The following is a 17,504-nucleotide window of genomic DNA, read 5'->3' as shown; positions in this document are numbered from 1 at the left end:
ATCTGAGAGTTGACCAGCTAACTCAGAGAATGGACGACCAAAACAATTTGATGAGGCAATTCCTCAATCAAATAAATTTGGCTCAAAACCTTGGCCTTGGACAACAGGGCGAAGAGAGAAGGATAAACGAACGCGCCGATAGGCAGTTCGGTGGGAACCAAGCAGGTCGAGCAGGAGTAAGCAGACAAGGAAATGCGCAACAACGAGATCAGCTCGCGGACATGTCGCAAGCATCCGCAAGCCACACTCAGAGCAGACGAAGTTTCCCATCCAGATTGAATTTAGGGACCAACGTGCGCGATAGGCTGGGCCCAAGACCTGACATCCATGCCCGCCTGGGCCAGCATGAAGACGTTCATGAAAGGCTAGGCTCCCAGGGAGGTCAACTTGACGGCCATCGAGACGAGGATCGAGAAGAAAGGCGTTCTGCTGCCCGCTCACAGAGAAATATTCACGAAAGGATAGGCCCCCAGGGAGGTCAACTCGACAATCATCACAATGAGGACCGTGAAGAAAGGCGCTCCGCTACTCGCTCTCGAAGAACCAACTCTCGTCGCCAAGCTATTGGAAATCCTTCGCAAGCGCAGTCCACCAACACGCCGCCTAGACAGCGCAACCGAGAAGGTCGACCCTCGCAAGCCAATGACGAAGTCAATCAGCATCGTCTAAATCGCGAAGGTCATCAACGTGACCGACTAGCCATGCGTGCAGAAGACGTTGAGAAGCTTGTGAATAACCGACTTCGAGACTTAAAGATTGGCGGAAATTTCGAAGACGCACTATGCATTGAGGTAGACCAAGCAAACTCCTCACCTTTCACCGCCAAATTCGAGCAGGCTCCCCCCCCAAAAAGATTCTCAACGCCCTCTTTCACATGCTTCAAAGGCGATTCCGACCCTGAAAGTCATCTGAAGCATTTCAAGAGCCTTATGATCCTCTACAAAGTCGAAGACGCGCTAATGTGCAAGGTGTTTGCAATGACTTTACGAGGAGCAGCTCAAGATTGGTTCCATACCCTGCCATCCGGGTCGATCAACAGCTTCAAGGAGCTTACTTACGTCTTCACTAAAGAATACACTTCTTATCGGACGATCAAGAAGAACCCTAACCATTTGTTCAACCTGCGCAAGAAGCCTGAGGAATCCCTTCGAGATTACATCAAGAGGTTCAAAGCAGAAAAGGCCAACATCGTAGGGTGCGATGACCAAATCGCATCCTCTGCATTCAAGAAAGGTCTTCCAGCAGAACATGACTTATACCGCGAGCTGACTATCACTCCCAGCCAGACTCTAGCAGAGGTCTTCGCGACCGCAGAACGCTACGCACTCTGGGATGACGATCGAATCGCCGCGAAGAAGTCCACTGAGCAGGAAGATCGACCGGCCAAACGTGCAGAACAAAGAGGCGACAGGCTTGGCAGCAGGGACAAAGACAAAGCCAGGTCACGCCCACAAAGAGAGGCCACGACGAAAGAGAACTACACCAAGTTCTCTATCCCCATACATCAAATTCTAGCCCAAGTGAAGAACAAACCTTGGGTAAAAAGACCGCCACCCTTGAAAGGAGATCCGGACAAGAGGGATACCAGAAAATATTGTGCCTTCCATGCGACACATGGGCACAATACGAATAATTGCTTTGCTTGGAAAGCGCATCTCGAAGAACTCGTAAGAGAAGGTCATTGCACGGAGTTCATCGCGAAGCAAGCCATCCAGCAGATAGAAGACCGCGATACCGCCGCGGAGCCACCGCAGAAGGTCATAAGGATTAACACAATCCTAGCCGACTCCGAGGAGTCCGGACTGACCAACAAAGAAAAGAAGAGGAAGATCAAGCAGGCTACTATGATCTCCCAAGTCTCAACTAGCTTCTCACTGGCAGAAGACGATCCCGTGATCGGCTTTCAAAAGAAAGACTTAATCGGCCTTGATCTACCGCACAACGACGCCCTTGTCATCAGCATTCAAATCGCTCAGGCCATGGTCGACCGAGTCCATGCAGATGAGGGCAGTGCAGCCAACATCCTACAATTGGCAGTCGTCCAACAGATGGGCTTAGAGGCAAAGATCAATAAATCAGCCAAGTCGCTGACTGGTTTCAATGGCGCAAAGACGGTTACCGTTGGCACGATAGATCTCGACGTCTACTCTCCACCTGTAATCAGCTCGCAAACGTTCATGGTCATTGATGAAATCTCACCCTACAATGGCATTCTAGGCAGACCATGGATCGGCAAGATCAACGCCATCACCTCTGCCACACATCAGAAGATTCGCTACCCAATCCCTGGGGGCGGTATCGGCCAGATCAATAGTGATCAGGCAATGGCAAGAAAATGCTCAGCTCAAGGGCTGAAGAAAAGCAAGCAAACACAGTTCCTCCCTGTGAATCAGGCAGATATAAAGGGAGTAGAACAAGCAGAGGAGAAAGCAGATCTCATTCCTGACGGCCGAGCAGACCAGAAAGGAAAGGGAATAGCTACTCCCCAATAGCAATCAAAGAATCAGGACCAAGTCGAGGGAATCCGTCCGGAGGTCTCTCCTGAAGAAGGATGGAAGCCCGAAGAGGACGTTGAGCTAGTACCCCTTGATCCTGACAAGCCAGAGAGAAAAGCGCGGATCGGCTCACGCCTAAGCCATGAGGAAAAGATAGAGCTTGCAGCCTTCCTCCGGAACAACAAAGACGTATTTGCATGGTCGCCATCCAACATGCCTGGCATCGATCCCCAGATCATCTGCCATCGCTTACACGTCAACCCAGCCATCAAACCTGTAGCGCAGAAGAGACGTAACTTCGCCCCCGAGCGGGTTGCCATCATTGAAACCGAGATCGATAAGCTTCTAGCTGCTGGTTTCATCGAAGAAGTCTCCTACGCAGAATGGCTGGCGAACATTGTTCTAGTGGCAAAAAAAGATAAAGGTCTGTGGAGAGTGTGCGTCGACTACATCGACCTCAACAAGGCATGCCCTAAAGACAACTTTCCACTGCCTAGAATTGATCAGCTCGTCGATTCAACTTCCGGCAACCAACTGCTAAGCTTCATGGACGCCTACTCCGGCTACAACCAAATCATGATGCATGAAGATGACAAGGCTAAAACCTCTTTCATCATCGAAAGAGGTACATACTGCTACAAAGTCATGCCCTTTGGGCTGAAGAACGCCGGAGCAACCTACCAAAGGCTGGTGAACAAAATTTTCAAGGAGCAAATCGGCAAGACTATGGAGGTCTACGTAGACGACATGCTAGTCAAAGCTCCCGAGCGAGCAGACCACATCAAGAACCTTGCCGAGGCATTCAGCCTACTCCGAAAATACAACATGAAGTTGAACCCGAGCAAATGCACGTTTGGAGTCTCGACCGGCCGATTCCTGGGATACTTAGTCACCCAAAGAGGAATTGAAGCACATCCAAATCAAATCAAGGCTATACTCAACATGAAGTCACCTGCCACAACAAAGGAGATACAAAGTCTAACGGGTAGGGCGGCAGCCCTCAACCGATTCCTCTCAAAATCTACCGACAAGTGCAGGCCATTTTTTAAAGCCTTGAAGAAAGGACATAGGGACAAGTGGGATGACGAGTGTGAAGTAGCTTTTCAAAACTTGAAAACCTACCTCACTTCACCTCCCTTACTCTCAAAACCGATACCAGGCGAAGACTTGTACATCTACCTGGCGATGTCCGACTCAGCTGTCAGCTCAGCTCTCATCCGAGAAGAGCTGGGGGCACAACATCCGGTATTCTACACTTCAAAAGCTCTCCTTGATGCAGAGACTCGCTATCCGAAAATGGAGAAGCTCATTTTTTCGCTTGTAGTTTCCGCGGGAAAACTAAGGCCCTACTACCAAGCACACCGGATAATTGTCATAACAGAATTTCCTTTGAGATCGATCCTCCACAGCCCCGACGCTTCTCAGCGACTCATGAAATGGGCTATCGAACTCAGTCAATACGACCTCCTCTACCGGCCGAAGACTGCTATAAAAGCCCAAGCTTTAGCATATTTTGTTGTAGAGTTTACTCCGACAGCCGAAGAAGAGAAGATGGTCACGAAAAGCAAGGAAAAAGCAGACGACACCTCCCCTGCCGATTCAAACCTACCTAACGACATGTGGCAATTGCATGTAGACGGAGCATCAAATCATAAAGGATCAGGGGCATGCGTCGTCATAATCACCCCAGACGGAACCTTGTTGGAACAAGCCATCACACTAGGCTTTTCTGCTTCAAACAACGAGGCAGAATATGAGGCATTGCTCGCAGGACTGCGCCTAGCAAAAGAACTGACGATCAAGAGATTAGCCATCTACTCAGACTCCCAGCTGATCACGAATCAAGCCTCAGGCGAGTACATGGCAAAACATCCAAGAATGATTCAGTACCTCGACAAAGTCCAAGGACTTTTGAAAGAATTTCCTACTTTCACCATCCAACAAGTTCCACGGGCAGAGAACACTCATGCAGATGCGTTGGCAAGCCTAGGATCAGCGCTGGACACCCAGTTCAGACGCTCCATCCCAGTCGAACACCTTGACCGACCAAGCATCGATGAAATAAAGCCAATCGACTCAATGCAGATCGATGAAGACCCCAGCTGGCAAGACCCCATCATCGACTACTTGGTGAATGGAAATCTGCCAACGGATAAGTCCAAAGCTAGGAAGGTCCAACAGAAAGCCGCGAGATATTACATGCAGGGCGACAAGCTCATTCGCAGATCATACTCCGGCCCTCATCTCACTTGCCTAAAGTACCCTCAAACACTTGAGGTCCTTTGCAAAATTCATGACGGCGAGTGTGGCAACCACTCTGGGGGCAGGTCACTCGCCTAGAAGGCTCTAGACGTGGGCTATTTCTGGCCTACTATGCGCCATGACTCCACTGAATACGCCAAAAGATGTGATCGCTGCCAACGGTACAAACCAATTCCTAGTCTGCCTGCCGAAATCTACCATCCGCAGAATAGTCCGTGGCCTTTCATGCAATGGGCCATCGACTTAGTAGGCCCCATGCCAACGGCACCTGCCAAGAAAGAAATGATGATCGTCGCCACTGATTACTTTACTAAATGGATCGAGGCCGAAGCTCTATCCTCTACTAAAGAAGATGATGTGGAACGATTTATCTGGAGAAATATTATCTGCCGGTTTGGCTGCCCACAATCACTAGTCACTGACAATGGCTCGCAATTCATCGGCAAGCAGATCACTGCCTTCTACAAAAAGTACGGCATCAAGCAGCATTTATCTACCCCAAGATATCCTCAAGGCAACGGCCAGGCCGAGGCATCCAATAAAATAATATTGGACTATCTAAAGAAGAGATTAGAAGGCGCCGAAGGAAAATGGGTAGATGAGCTCCCTGGCGTACTATGGGCTTATCGCACCACCAAGCGAAGATGAACTGGCGAAACCCCGTTTTCCCTCGCCTATGGAACTGAAGCGATCATTCCTCCTCACATCACTGTCCCTTCTATAGGCATCGAAGTGGGCAGTATTGAGCAGAACTCCGAGCAGATGAGACTCAACCTTGACTTACTTGAAGGCGAGCGCGAGAAGGCCATTGTCCGAGTCGCCTCCTATCAACAGCGGTTGAAGTCTTACTACGACAAAAGAGCCAAGATCAGACAATTTCAACCAGGCGACCTTGTCCTAAGAAAGGCCTTCATCACTGCACAAAGACAAGGATCTAAAAAGATGAAACCCAATTGGGAAGGCCCTTACATAATCAGCCGGTCCGGGGGCAGAGGAAGCTATACGCTTGACACCATGGAAGGGAAGGAGATTCCGCGACAATGGAACGCCTACCATCTCCAAAGATACTATCCATGACGCTTCCTGCTCAGTCCCCAGCAGACGACTGAGTACTGCACATTTCTGAAAAAGAGAAGCAACTACTGCAAATTCCAGAATGTGCCACAACAAAAGACAGTTGCCCATAAGGAGCGTCCTAAGGGAGACGCAGGGTGACGACAAAACGCGTCCGTTTGGAGACGTAGCCCGCTAAAAAAGCGTCCTAAGGGAGACGCAGGGTGCGCCAGGAATTTCCTAAGGGAGATATCCAGGTTCCGATCCGTTTCCTAAGGGAGGCAGGATAGTCACACAGTTGCCCATAAGGAGCGTCCTAAGGGAGACGCAGGGTGACGATAAAACGCGTCCGTTTGGAGACGTAGCCCGCTGAAAAAGCGTCCTAAGGGAGACGCAGGGTGCGCCAGGAATTTCTTAAAAGGGGGTCACCATGCTCTCTGCGGGAAATATCCAGGTTCCTATCCGTTTTCTAAGGGAGGCAGGATAGTCACACAGTTGCCCATAAGGAGCGTCCTAAGGGAGACGCAGGGTGACGATAAAACGCGTCCGTTTGGAGACGTAGCCCGCTAAAAAAGCGTCCTAAGGGAGACGCAGGGTGCGCCAGGAATTTCTTAAAAGGGGGTCACCATGCTCTCTGCGGGAAATATCCAGGTTCCTATCCGTTTCCTAAGGGAGGCAGGATAGTCAAAAAGTTGTCCATAAAAAGCGTCCTTCGGGAGACGCAGGGCGACGACCAAAAGCGTCCTTCGGGAGACGTAGCCCACAAAGCAGCATCCTAAGGGGGTTGCAGGGTGCGCCAGGAATTTCCTAAGGGAGGTATCCAGGTTCCTATCCGTTTCCTAAGGGGGGCAGGATAGTCAGACAGTTGTCCATAAGCAGCGTCCTAAGGGAGACGCAGGGCAACGACCAGAAGCGTCTTAAAGCGTTTTCTGGAAAAATACAGAACACGCCCGGAGTCCCTCAAGGGGGACCCTGGCTTTTGCCGAAATTCCAAGGGAAATACACAGGAGGACACTAACCGGTTACTCAAGCAGTTTACAAGACAATGTGCAAATTGAAGTTGAAAAAATAAAGACTGAAATTTCCATAGTAAAGCGACCAACCGGCCAAGTTCAAACAAAAAGAAGATGGTCAAAACAAGACCAATTATTCTAAACAAAAAGCAGACTACAAAAGCTGAAAAGAAATAAAGAAGTCTTCGTCTACTCCGAAACGCCAGCAGGAGACCCCTGATCTGCAGCCTCTTCAGCGTCCACCTGATCAGCCACGCTCTCAGCAGCTCCACATGCATGATCTATGACGTCTGCCGCCGCCTCATCAGCTGCATCATCCTCTGCTCCATCTTCTTCAGCTACCGCCTCTTCAGCCCCTTCGGTGTTCGCAGCATTATCCTCCTCACCTTGCACAGGGGGCAAGTCAGGATAGAGCATCTCGATGTCTTCATCTCCAATGGCATAGAAGGGATCATATCCAATTGTGCAGTCCAAGTAGCCCAGCTTGTACGCATCCATGACAGCATCGGACTTGGATTCTTCAGCAGACTTATGATAGGCGTGAAATCTAGCCAAAAGCTTGTCATAACTGTGAGAGATGTCGGCATTCTTGCGCTCAAGGCGGAAATAAGCATCTTTTCGACTTGCCAAGTCAAAGTAGAAGAGCTCAGCTCGGAATCTTTCTCAGTAAGGGAACTCTTCAGCTCAGATATCATCGCCCGCAAATCAGACGTCTTCTTCTCATAACGAGTCTGCTCGGCAGAAAGCTTGCTAGCTAGCTCAGCATTCTTCTTCTCCAACTCACTAAGCTGTGCAGAAGAGGGGGCAACAGCAGACGACGAGTTCCGGATGGTCTCCGCAACAAAAACCACTCCTTTTTGAAGCAGATTAAATGTTGCTTCTCTTTGTTTTTCCAAGGAAAGACTTGAGAAAGTACCGAGATCACCAGCCTGACGGACTTGATCAACCAGCTCAGCACAAGCGGATGGACTTGATAGAAAGTGCGTCTTGAGCAGATCAGACACGCCTGCATCCCCTGTAGGGCTAGGCTTGTCCACCTTTGGATCAGCCGCTGATGTCGCAGAAGAACTTTTTCCCCGAGCAGATGACTCTCTTGCTTTCTTAGCCTCTGCCAACCTTACTTCCAAAGGAACTGACGACGATGAATCAACTCCACGCTTGACTGCTTGTGACTCAACAGTTGGATCATGATGGTTGGATGGATGAGCAGACCTCGCACATCGACCTCCACTCTTCGACTGGTGCAAACGACTCGAACTTCGGAGAGGAAAATCAGCATCTCTTGGCTTCTCAACAGGTGAGCTGGACCGTGCACGAACTACGTCGCGGAGCAGATCACGATCTCCAAACTCATCAGCAAGAGGCTTAAGGGGAACATCCCTAATGTTGCGCATACCACCAATCTTCTTGCTATCTGCACCAACAAGATGTTTGACTCTGGCAGACGACGTGGGAATAGCTCCTACTTGGGTTTTCTCAGCAGAAGGGAGCCTTGGCTTCTTCCTTAATGGAGACACATTCCTCGCCTGTAAAGAAGTAGCTGGAGTTCTCGAAGACTTGACATCGACCTTCCTTTTTGGTGGGGGTTCAGCAAAGCACTCATCCTGTTCAGCAGGCAAATCATCAGGCCACTAGCGGCCACCGCTGCTCCAATCGTCTTTGGCCGCCAGTCACGCCGACAATCAGCCTAGTCCCACCCAGCTGGTCCTCGCCGCGAAAAAGGGAAGATGAAGAAAAAATTTACGTGCTCGACTTACTTTGGGATGCACGGCAACTCCTCTTTTCGACAAGCAGTACAAAATTCTCCAAGATCTTTCTCAAACTAGAAAGTAGAGAAGCTAAGTTTGCAATGTGAGAAAGAGTGAAGAGAAGCCCTGTATTTATACAGGTTGGACAACCCGGGTCAAGAAGGAATCACAAACTCATTCCTACTGGGAATCCAACTCCAACAACAGTCAGAAGCCTACACCAATTGGAAATCCAATCTGCGAAGGAGTCCAACTCACATAATAAAGCCCAGACACAGTTGGAGAGCCCGAAAAAAATAATTTCATCTCCTACATGCCACACAAGCGCCATGCAGAAGCTGGGGGCATTTGTGGGAGCATATATTTTCGTCTCCAATCAGGGCACGCCACGTGGAAAAGAAGATTATCTCTTTAATTAATTAATTAAATCAGTTTATCTGGCTAATTAATTAATTGGGATAAATATCTTAATTAATATGATATTATCTTTATTTAAAGAGATAATATCATTAATTAAGATATTATCACAATAAAGAGAAGATAATATCATTTAAATCAGATATTATCTTCTTAAGAGATAATGTCTATTTAATTCAGATATTATCAGGCCCAACTCGATTCCTACGAAACCCTAGCCCCGAGGCTCCTATAAATAGACGACCTCATTCATCATTCAAGGTACATCTAAACCTACTCCTTATACCCGAGAAAAATACCCGAAGCTCTCTCTCCCTCTCCACTCTCCATATTTCCTCCTCACGGCTCCGGCCACCACACATGGCTCCGGCCACCCGGTTTACACCCTACATAAAACTCCGTACCCTTTGCTTAGCTATTGTTTTCCTACAAACACTCGAACTAACTTAGGCATCGGAGGGCCTTTGGCCAACACCCCCCGGGTGTGGTCTATTTACTCCAGTCTTTTTTACAGGAATCGAGGAAGAGAGAGAAGGAAGATCGAAGGTTAAAGGATCTAGAAGCGAATATTCTCCCGTGAGATTATTTGCACAAACAACTAGGATTCCATGTTTTCTCTAGGTTAGGGTTTAGGGTTTCTCTTCTCTCTCTTTCCTCTCCTCCTCCTGTGACGACGAGACAGCGCGACGAACAAGACTCCTCTCCTCTCAGGTATCTCTCTCTTTCTTCTCCATAATTGTCTCTCTCATCTCTATATCTCATGGTCTCTCAGCTTATCTTTCTCTGCTAACTCTCTCTCTCATCCAAAACTTCACTTCATAGGCGCTGCTCCATCTCAGCTAGCTCCCTTTCTCATATCAATATCAGGTACGAATGTGGCTGCTTCCTCCAATTCCTCTGTATTTCAACTTGAATTTATAGAATTAGGGTTTGTTTGCTGTTAATTTGGGGCTTTTGTTCTAATTGAGCTGTAGGAGGTTTGTGAGGTAAATTGAAATGCTTGATAGAGGATTTTAAGGGGATGCATGATGTTGCAGATATTATTTTGCCTTGTGTTATAAAATATCTCAGCTGCTTGGTCTTTTAACATTCTCCTTGTGCATATGATTTTGTGCGTTTGAACCCAGGCTCAGAATCATTTTTGGGCTTACTTGTGATGATGAAATGAAATCTTGGTTGATGGGGGTGAGATTATTTTTTTCCTTGGGAAGGATGGGGTAAATTAGTTCCTCTGTTTTCCATTGGTGATGTTACTTCTTGTAATAAACTACCAATTAGCTTATTTCAACAATGTTAAAAGTGGTTTGGTTGCTGTTGATGTAATTTTTTTTGTAATAAATTCTGATGAAATAGGCAATACATTCATTATAATTGCTTTCTTTTGAGATGATTGGTTTTCTATGGTGCGGCCCTTTTTCGGGTCTGCAATATATAAATTTATGATAATCTGGTTGCATTTTTTCTCTCACTGTTTTGGTATGTTTTTATCTTGAAATTACATCTTCTTCTCTTTTGAATATAAATTTGGTCTGTTTTTAGTTGGTCAAGTATTTATAAGCTCGAAACCAGTTAATGTTCGAATTGTGAATGATGAGATTTCCATTTAATTTGAGGGATAAGTGATTCGTGACCCTGAATTTATAGTTTTAGGAGCTAAATGCAAGGATATATAAATTTTATTGCTCAAAATTTAGGGTTTTTTCTGTTAAATTAGGCTTGTCGAATTAGGGCTTCTAAATTGAATTGGGGGTTGAGGTAGAAGATTTTTTCTGTTAAATTAAGGCTGTCAAGGTGGTTGAGAGTTAGTTTTCAATTTTGATTTTAATTTCAAGAAGCTGTTTGATCGTTCTGCATATTATAAAGTTCTGATGGCGATCTGTTCTTTTGTAGCGAAATTGATGAGAACTCTGGCCGAATAACCGAAGAGATAGAGAAGTGCAAAGAGCAGAGTCTTGAGAAGAAGAGTGGCTTACAGGAAGTCAAAGAACAAGTTAAGAAAGCTGCTTATGCCGTTTTAGAGATGCTCAACAACAGAGCATAGAATGTATAGGTGCTGTAAGTTCTTCGTCCAATCTTCATCTTTGACATGAGTTACACTATAGAATTTCATTGATAAGGTGACTGAAACTGATTAGTGATCATTCATACATCATTTTCATGTTCATGTTCATGTTCAAAAGATAAACAAGAGATCATTGTCTCTTAATGCGTCTAATTCTTTGACTTGTGAGCCGTCCGCCATCACAACTGTGCTCCTCTTTTTCCCAACCTTTTCTCTGCATTCACAAAAACAAAAAACAAAAATGCTATCATTGACGTGAATTTATGAATTTGAATTTATCTTCTTTTATGTATGAATTTGAATGGCAGCCCAATAACTCAATTCTGAGATGTTTCTGTTATTTTATTATTTCTGATGCATTTTCTTTGATTACTTATGCTGTTTCTGTTTAATTTCATTTGAATTTTTCTTGAGATTTCAGTTCTGGGTTATCCCAAAGAATTCAGTTCGACTTTTTAATCTTGGTTCTACTTTGCTACCAGGTGTTCAGTTTAGCGCAGATAATTGCATAACAAAGCCCATCACTTCTCTGGGTTGATGTGTTTGTGAGAATACAATTTCGGGTCAGTAATTTCTTCTTTCTATTTCTGCAACACCCATGTATTTATACATCATTGGTTTGTCATGAATTTATTGTCACAATTTTTATTTTGTTCATAAATTTGGTCCATGGCAGTCTTAATATCTCTCCAGCTCTTCTCGCGTTCCTCAATCGTTTCTCAGTTCATACAGTGAATTTCACTCTTGAGGTGAATCTCCACAAACTATTGCTTGATACTCATCAATTGCTTTTCTTTTGCACCCTTTCTCTCTTTATTTTCATTTTTTAATTTCTGGTGCGTAACTTTTCTGTTATTATGTTTCTTTATGTTCTAGTTGTTATTTTCAGTTTGCTTTCTGCTGATGATAAGCAAAGGCTGGGGAACCAGGCATGCTGCTTTGACTGGCATTTGTCTAACATGTTGTTGCTAAACTGCAAAGAAAAAAAAGAACAACTGTAAACTGATTGAACCCATTATTCTAAATATAGAAAGTCAAGAAGAATTTACCCAATAAAGAAATAAAGAAAGTGGGTTGTGAAATTGATGAATCCCATTATTCTAAATATAATATTTTGTTAACAAATCGAACCTGGAACCTGTCGAATGCGTCACATATAATATTGGGGCCCGCATGTATTACTATTCTACGAGTCTTTTTTTTGTAGGTAGAGGTAGTGGGTGGCCAAAAAAATCGAACCGAACAAATCGAATAATTGAATGGAAAGTAACCGAAAAAAATAGAATTGACCAAAAAAGTCAAAACCTAACAGAAAATCGTACAAAAAAAGTCAGGAGCACTAGCAGGGGACTCATAGGGGGCTTCTAGTTTACCCAAAAACATATCACGCCCAGCAGAGTTTGAATTTCACATTGCTAAACCGCAAGACAAAAAAGAAAAAAAAAATCAGTTATTAAATATATTAAGCCAACTTTTTAAACCAACTATTTTTATATATTAGGCCCAATCTCCTTCAAATATATTAAGCCCAACTTTAAGCCCAATTCCCTTCAAAAAGCTTAGAGCAAAAATGTCCTCAAAATATATTAAGCCCATCAATTATTAAATCACCCTAAACCCTAAATCCCTCTCATCTATACTAGTACTACCTCTCATCTCTCTACCCTTTCATAGGGAAAGCACCCACCTCCATCTCTCCCTTTCTCATCTCTGTCATCTTTTCTTCTCTCTCTCTCTCTCTCTCTGTGGAGCTACTGCTTCTCTCTGCTACAGTTCTGAGTGCAAGAAATAAATTGTGCATCTGTTTATGTTTTTTTCCCCGAAATAAATTGGTCTTTCCTAGATTCTTCGTATTACCATGGGAGAGAAATCTTCAACTTCCCTTCGCTTAGGAATTAACATGGAAATGATGTCACATCAAATTCTTCCAGGACTATCATGTGCTCTAAATTTTTCTCACGTAATTTACATGCTATATATTTTTTTTTATGGTAAAATTATTTTGTGTTAGCACATGGGGTGGCACCATTGTGTGTGGGCCAAAATATGTTGAGGTAACCAAATATAATATTAGCCCCTGCCCCTCCCTAGAGAATGACAAAACAAAACTTATTTTGTGGGTCTCAGTTAGGTTTCATGGGCTTCAACCAGCTCCTTGTATTTATATATGTGGTTGTATCCTTCTGGTTGGGTTGGGAGATTTACAGCGCAAAAATTGGACCATAGGAGATGGATTTTCTGCATAGGTGGCTGCATCTTGGTGCCCCATTGTGGTTCAGCCTGATTTATGGCCCCCATTGGGCTTGCTCATAGTTGTTTTACATGTTTCAACACCATATGTGGTGTAAATCTAGATTGCACATTCAAATAAAAATTTATTGCCAAGTAACATGTCAAATTAATTGGAATTGAATCAATTTGATGAGGTAATGCTCTTAAAACCACTGTATATGATATTTTCCTTACATTTTTCCTGTGATTTGTTGGTTTTGGTACCGCTCGGATTGGGTTCCTCTATTTTCTTAAATGCACATATGATTTGGATGCATATTATGAAGAGGTTAGTTTGGTTTCTTCAGGAATTTATGGACATAAAATGAAGTTGTTAGCTATTTTTAGAAACATGAAGAATTGGTGTTCAGTGAGCAAAAATTGAAGTTCCAAGAAAGCTTAATCACGCCTAAACAGAACTTAATAAAGATGTAAATTTGGTAGAAACAGCTACTAGAAGATTTTGATTTACTCTTATGGAAGAGTTTAATTTTCAACCACACCACTTGTTTTGTTTGACAGGTTTAACATGTCTGCATGTTTGCATGTTTACAAGCAAACCAATTGGTGAACATGTTTGCATGTTTTTCTTTAGTTTACTTATTAAATTATTATATATTTAGTACTAATGTGATACGACGTATCTTTACCTCAGATTAATGGCCAACAAGAGGTCAAGAAACAAATCGACACGTGCCAATACTTCATCAGCACAACAAGGCCCATTATCATCGGCACAACAAGAACCAGATACTGGTGAATCAGCAGCATGTGCCAAGCCAGTAGCTCTGCAAGCTGATCCTAGTCCTTTATCGGCACAGCTGTTAACGGCACAGACAGCTGCTACTTCAATGGAACGTACATGGGCAAGTCTTTTCAAACCTGCTGCTTATGTGGCAAGTCCATCAGTGGCCAACACAACTGCCGCTCCAGCACCTGCACAACGATTGTGCAATGAACGTCTCTTAAATGAGTTCATGGGGAATCTTTATCAAGGGGATAAAGAGCTGTTCAAGCGTGGGTGTCAAAACATACTTAGGTCAGTTGCATTTACCATTAACTTTTCTATTATATATGAAATTTTATTTTATTTAATGCTATTAACCTTATTCCCTTTTTAGAAGTCTCATAGGGAAAGTTGCTCATTTGGGGTTAAAAGGCATAACACAGGGGATCTTGACTGGTGAAAATATCTTAGTTATTGGCAACAAGGCTGAGAATCTGGAGGTTGAGATTTTGGATACCCCACAAAAATACAACCGGGCCTTGCCAAGCTATCGTGGACAATTTCGAACATTGGCATCAAAAATGGTTGATGCATGGGAAGCTACTTGTCCCTTGGCGTCAAAGCATTTTCTCAAAATGCTAGAACATTGCATACCTTGGTAAGCAAGCTCCTGATAACTTATTTTATTCATATAGGATCATGCATTAAGAAGGCCAATTCACACACCCACAGATGAAATAATACAACCAAAAAAGAAATGCAGACTTAGTTCAACTTAAACATGTTCAATATAAAAACCCAAATAGAGTTCTCTTCAGTTATGAGGATTGAGTATTATTTGGGTCCACCTAACATACTAAAACACTTTCCCAAGAAGAGGACGAACCTGCTTTCAATCATGGCACACGAAATATGTAGTGTGAATTACTTGGAAAGCCAATATTCTCATCTCTTACTCTCTTTCGTTAAGTGCAGGTTCTATTTTAAGCAACTACAGTGGCATCCCCTACTATTATCATCTAAAGAAGTAGCCATGTTTATATTACATCTCTATACACATCTTGACGTTGAGAAAAAAGGTTGGAAAACAGATTACAAAAGGCTTATAGCGAAAGAAAAGGTTGACTTTGGTGAAATCATTTCTGGAACTTTTCGTGGTGCCTTTGCTTTCGCTGAGGTTTACAGTTATGAACGAGTCGAATACGACCCAGATGCGCAAGGGGCACTCATGTTTTTCAGACATGCACTCGTTCATGTTAATGACTATATCTACGAGGACCTCGAGAAGAAAAATGAGGTATACACGACTTAAAAGTGCTTTTAAATTTATGTTAAACTACTCTAACGTTTATTATTATTCAATTATTGCAGAAACCAGAGGAAAATGCAGCAGACGCACCTTTGGTATTATCATGACCAAAATTTGCTTTTTAGATTTTTTAAATATTCCTATTCTCTAAAACATGTTTGTATTCAATTTTTGCAGACACAAGAGGAAATAGTGAATACGTTCGCTGACTTCTTCCCAAAAGTGCCCCTAGAGTTATTCAATTACATGCTTTATAAACGCATTGACATAAATGCTGTAATTTGAGAGAGCTTCAAATCCGGTAAACATATTATTTTGTATTCTCCGAATTCATACTCGAATTCATACTCTAGATCCGATGTCACAAACACACACAATAGAGCTTCAACTTTTGGACCTGTAGACTGTTAAGAAATCTATCGGCTTATGACTTTGTTCAGTTGAGTGGTTTACTGTAATTTGCGTACTGCTCTTTCATTTTCTAGTAATTTATATCGTTTTTAGTTTTGGGTGTTGAATTTCATATTGCGTTGCTTTATTATTATTATTTTTTTCTGAGTGAACATGCAACTAAAATACTGTATTTTTTTTTTCTAAGTAATTACTGTATTATTATTGTAACATGCAACTAATTAACACAATGATTCTGCTAAAATACTGTGTTAAATATATATATATATATATAGAACATTTTAACACGAAATAGGGTGACTTGGAACTTACCTAGCCAAAGCCATTGCATGTTTCTCTTTGCAGTTTTAAATTCCCCAAAATACACTCTACTTCCTGCAAAGTTCTCACAAGAGAAGAAGCAAATAATTATCTCATAACTGATATATTAAAAGCTAAATTAAGAATATACCAACAGATAAGTAATAGGTAAAAAGACTTGTTGATCAAAGTTACTAAATGATTAGTAGCTATACTCAATCCCTCAAAGAAGAGAAACAATCGTATAGCAGCATGTATATAGTAGCTATACCCAATCCCTCAAATTTGCTAAATGATTAGTACCTTAATAAAAATAATTTTGGATACGTTGCCCAAATCAACAAGTCTACCTCCATACAGATACTTGTGGTTCCTCGCATGAGCTAGTATAGGATTTATGATGAACACAGAAAAGATGAAATAGATCAACGCCTTCGTGAACAAAAAGAAATTAACAAGAAAATTCTACATACTTGTGGTTCCTCGCATGAGCTGGTAGCCTGATGAGCCTGAGATCCAATCTAAGAGCACAGAAAAGATGAAATGATATGAAATAGATCAACAAGAAGAAAGTAATATATGAATTAGAACTGAGTCTCCCGAAAATAAATAAATAATTTACACGTCTCTCTTGTTGACTGGTTCCACGGGTCGACTGCTGGGAAATATATTGCACAAATTTCATACCTCTAACAAATCATGTTTCTTGACGTAACGTGATTGGTTAAAGATCTGTAATGTACAAGTTTTCTCTCAAATTTCGAATGCAAGTTTTACTTAAAATCTCTGACATATTTTGATAATAAAGTTTATTACTTTTTGGTCTAAAAGAGACGACTTTGAAGCTTTCAAAGGCTGTTTGAGTAGAATAAGTAGGAGCGCTAAACACGCCTAGCCATTACTCTTAAAATAAGAAATAAGAAATAAGAAAGTAGGTTGCTGCCAGCGATGAATCCAGATTCTTCTGCATATAATATATATTTATTTTTTGTGTGAAGGGGACTTTGCATTAAGAAACAAACATGCCGAGGCCGACCAAAGACATCAAATATGTTTTTAATCAAAAGTGAAGGAGAAAACGCGTAATACACGCCTCACTCGGTGGATGCTTTTAGGCAAAGGTGTTGAAATAATGATCAGTTCCCACGTCGATGGACCCCACATGGATATTATTTAGTAATATTTATTTGAGGAATGTTAACAACTTTTTCTTTTGAACTTTCTCCCGTTTTTACTTGACATATATCATTCTTCTTACACTTAAAACAATGTTATTGTTATAAACTAAATAGAAATTGGAGAGGGAATTGAGATAGAGAAATTGAAGAAACTGGTTTCTCATTCTTTGAGAGTTTGTTCTTCATTATTTCTGTGTGTACTAACAATGGAAGGGTTCATCCCTTTTGTAGGCAGAGCTCTATCCAACAAGTGGTGGA

General features: G+C 42.8%; 1 protein-coding gene and 2 long non-coding RNA genes across 7 annotated transcripts; 2 read left to right on the top strand and 1 right to left on the bottom strand.

The window, feature by feature from the left end:
* LOC109946999 lies at window positions 9,588–14,053 on the top strand. 3 transcript variants are annotated; one of them, XR_002269999.1, is made up of 5 exons: window positions 9,588–9,699; window positions 9,811–9,855; window positions 10,879–11,043; window positions 11,533–11,613; window positions 11,727–14,053. It is a non-coding gene; the product is annotated as an uncharacterized LOC109946999 (long non-coding RNA). The 3 variants fall into 3 exon arrangements; XR_002270000.1 differs by having other exon boundaries at window positions 10,879–11,038; window positions 11,533–14,053; XR_002269998.1 differs by having other exon boundaries at window positions 11,533–14,053.
* Window positions 13,725–17,075, bottom strand: LOC109946997. Of its 3 annotated transcripts, none has more exons than XR_002269994.1 (4): window positions 16,691–17,075; window positions 16,372–16,589; window positions 16,081–16,143; window positions 13,725–14,257 (listed from the first exon to the last, which is right to left on the bottom strand). It is a non-coding gene; the product is annotated as an uncharacterized LOC109946997 (long non-coding RNA). The 3 variants fall into 3 exon arrangements; XR_002269995.1 differs by having other exon boundaries at window positions 13,727–14,257; window positions 16,756–17,074; XR_002269993.1 differs by having other exon boundaries at window positions 13,729–14,257; window positions 16,372–17,064.
* On the top strand, window positions 14,265–16,074 carry LOC109946996. The gene is made up of 5 exons (XM_020556186.1): window positions 14,265–14,360; window positions 14,443–14,706; window positions 15,024–15,345; window positions 15,420–15,452; window positions 15,535–16,074. Exons 1-5 carry the CDS (start codon window positions 14,299–14,301, stop codon window positions 15,640–15,642), a joined length of 789 nt encoding a protein of 262 aa, XP_020411775.1. The 5' UTR covers window positions 14,265–14,298; the 3' UTR covers window positions 15,643–16,074.

Source organism: Prunus persica, chromosome G2 (assembly GCF_000346465.2).
Source record: "Prunus persica cultivar Lovell chromosome G2, Prunus_persica_NCBIv2, whole genome shotgun sequence".
Classification (NCBI taxonomy): domain Eukaryota; kingdom Viridiplantae; phylum Streptophyta; class Magnoliopsida; order Rosales; family Rosaceae; genus Prunus; species Prunus persica.
This window is presented reverse-complemented; position numbering and strand designations above follow the sequence as displayed.

Excerpts from the sequence above, each read along its gene's own strand:
- LOC109946996 (XM_020556186.1), top strand. The coding sequence starts at position 14,299 with ATGGGGAATCTTTATCAAGGGGATAAAGAGCTGTTCAAGCGTGGGTGT. Across the intron at positions 14,707-15,023 it reads CTAGAACATTGCATACCTTG|GTTCTATTTTAAGCAACTAC; the intron begins GTAAGCAAGCTC and ends CGTTAAGTGCAG. Across the intron at positions 15,453-15,534 it reads ATGCAGCAGACGCACCTTTG|ACACAAGAGGAAATAGTGAA; the intron begins GTATTATCATGA and ends CAATTTTTGCAG.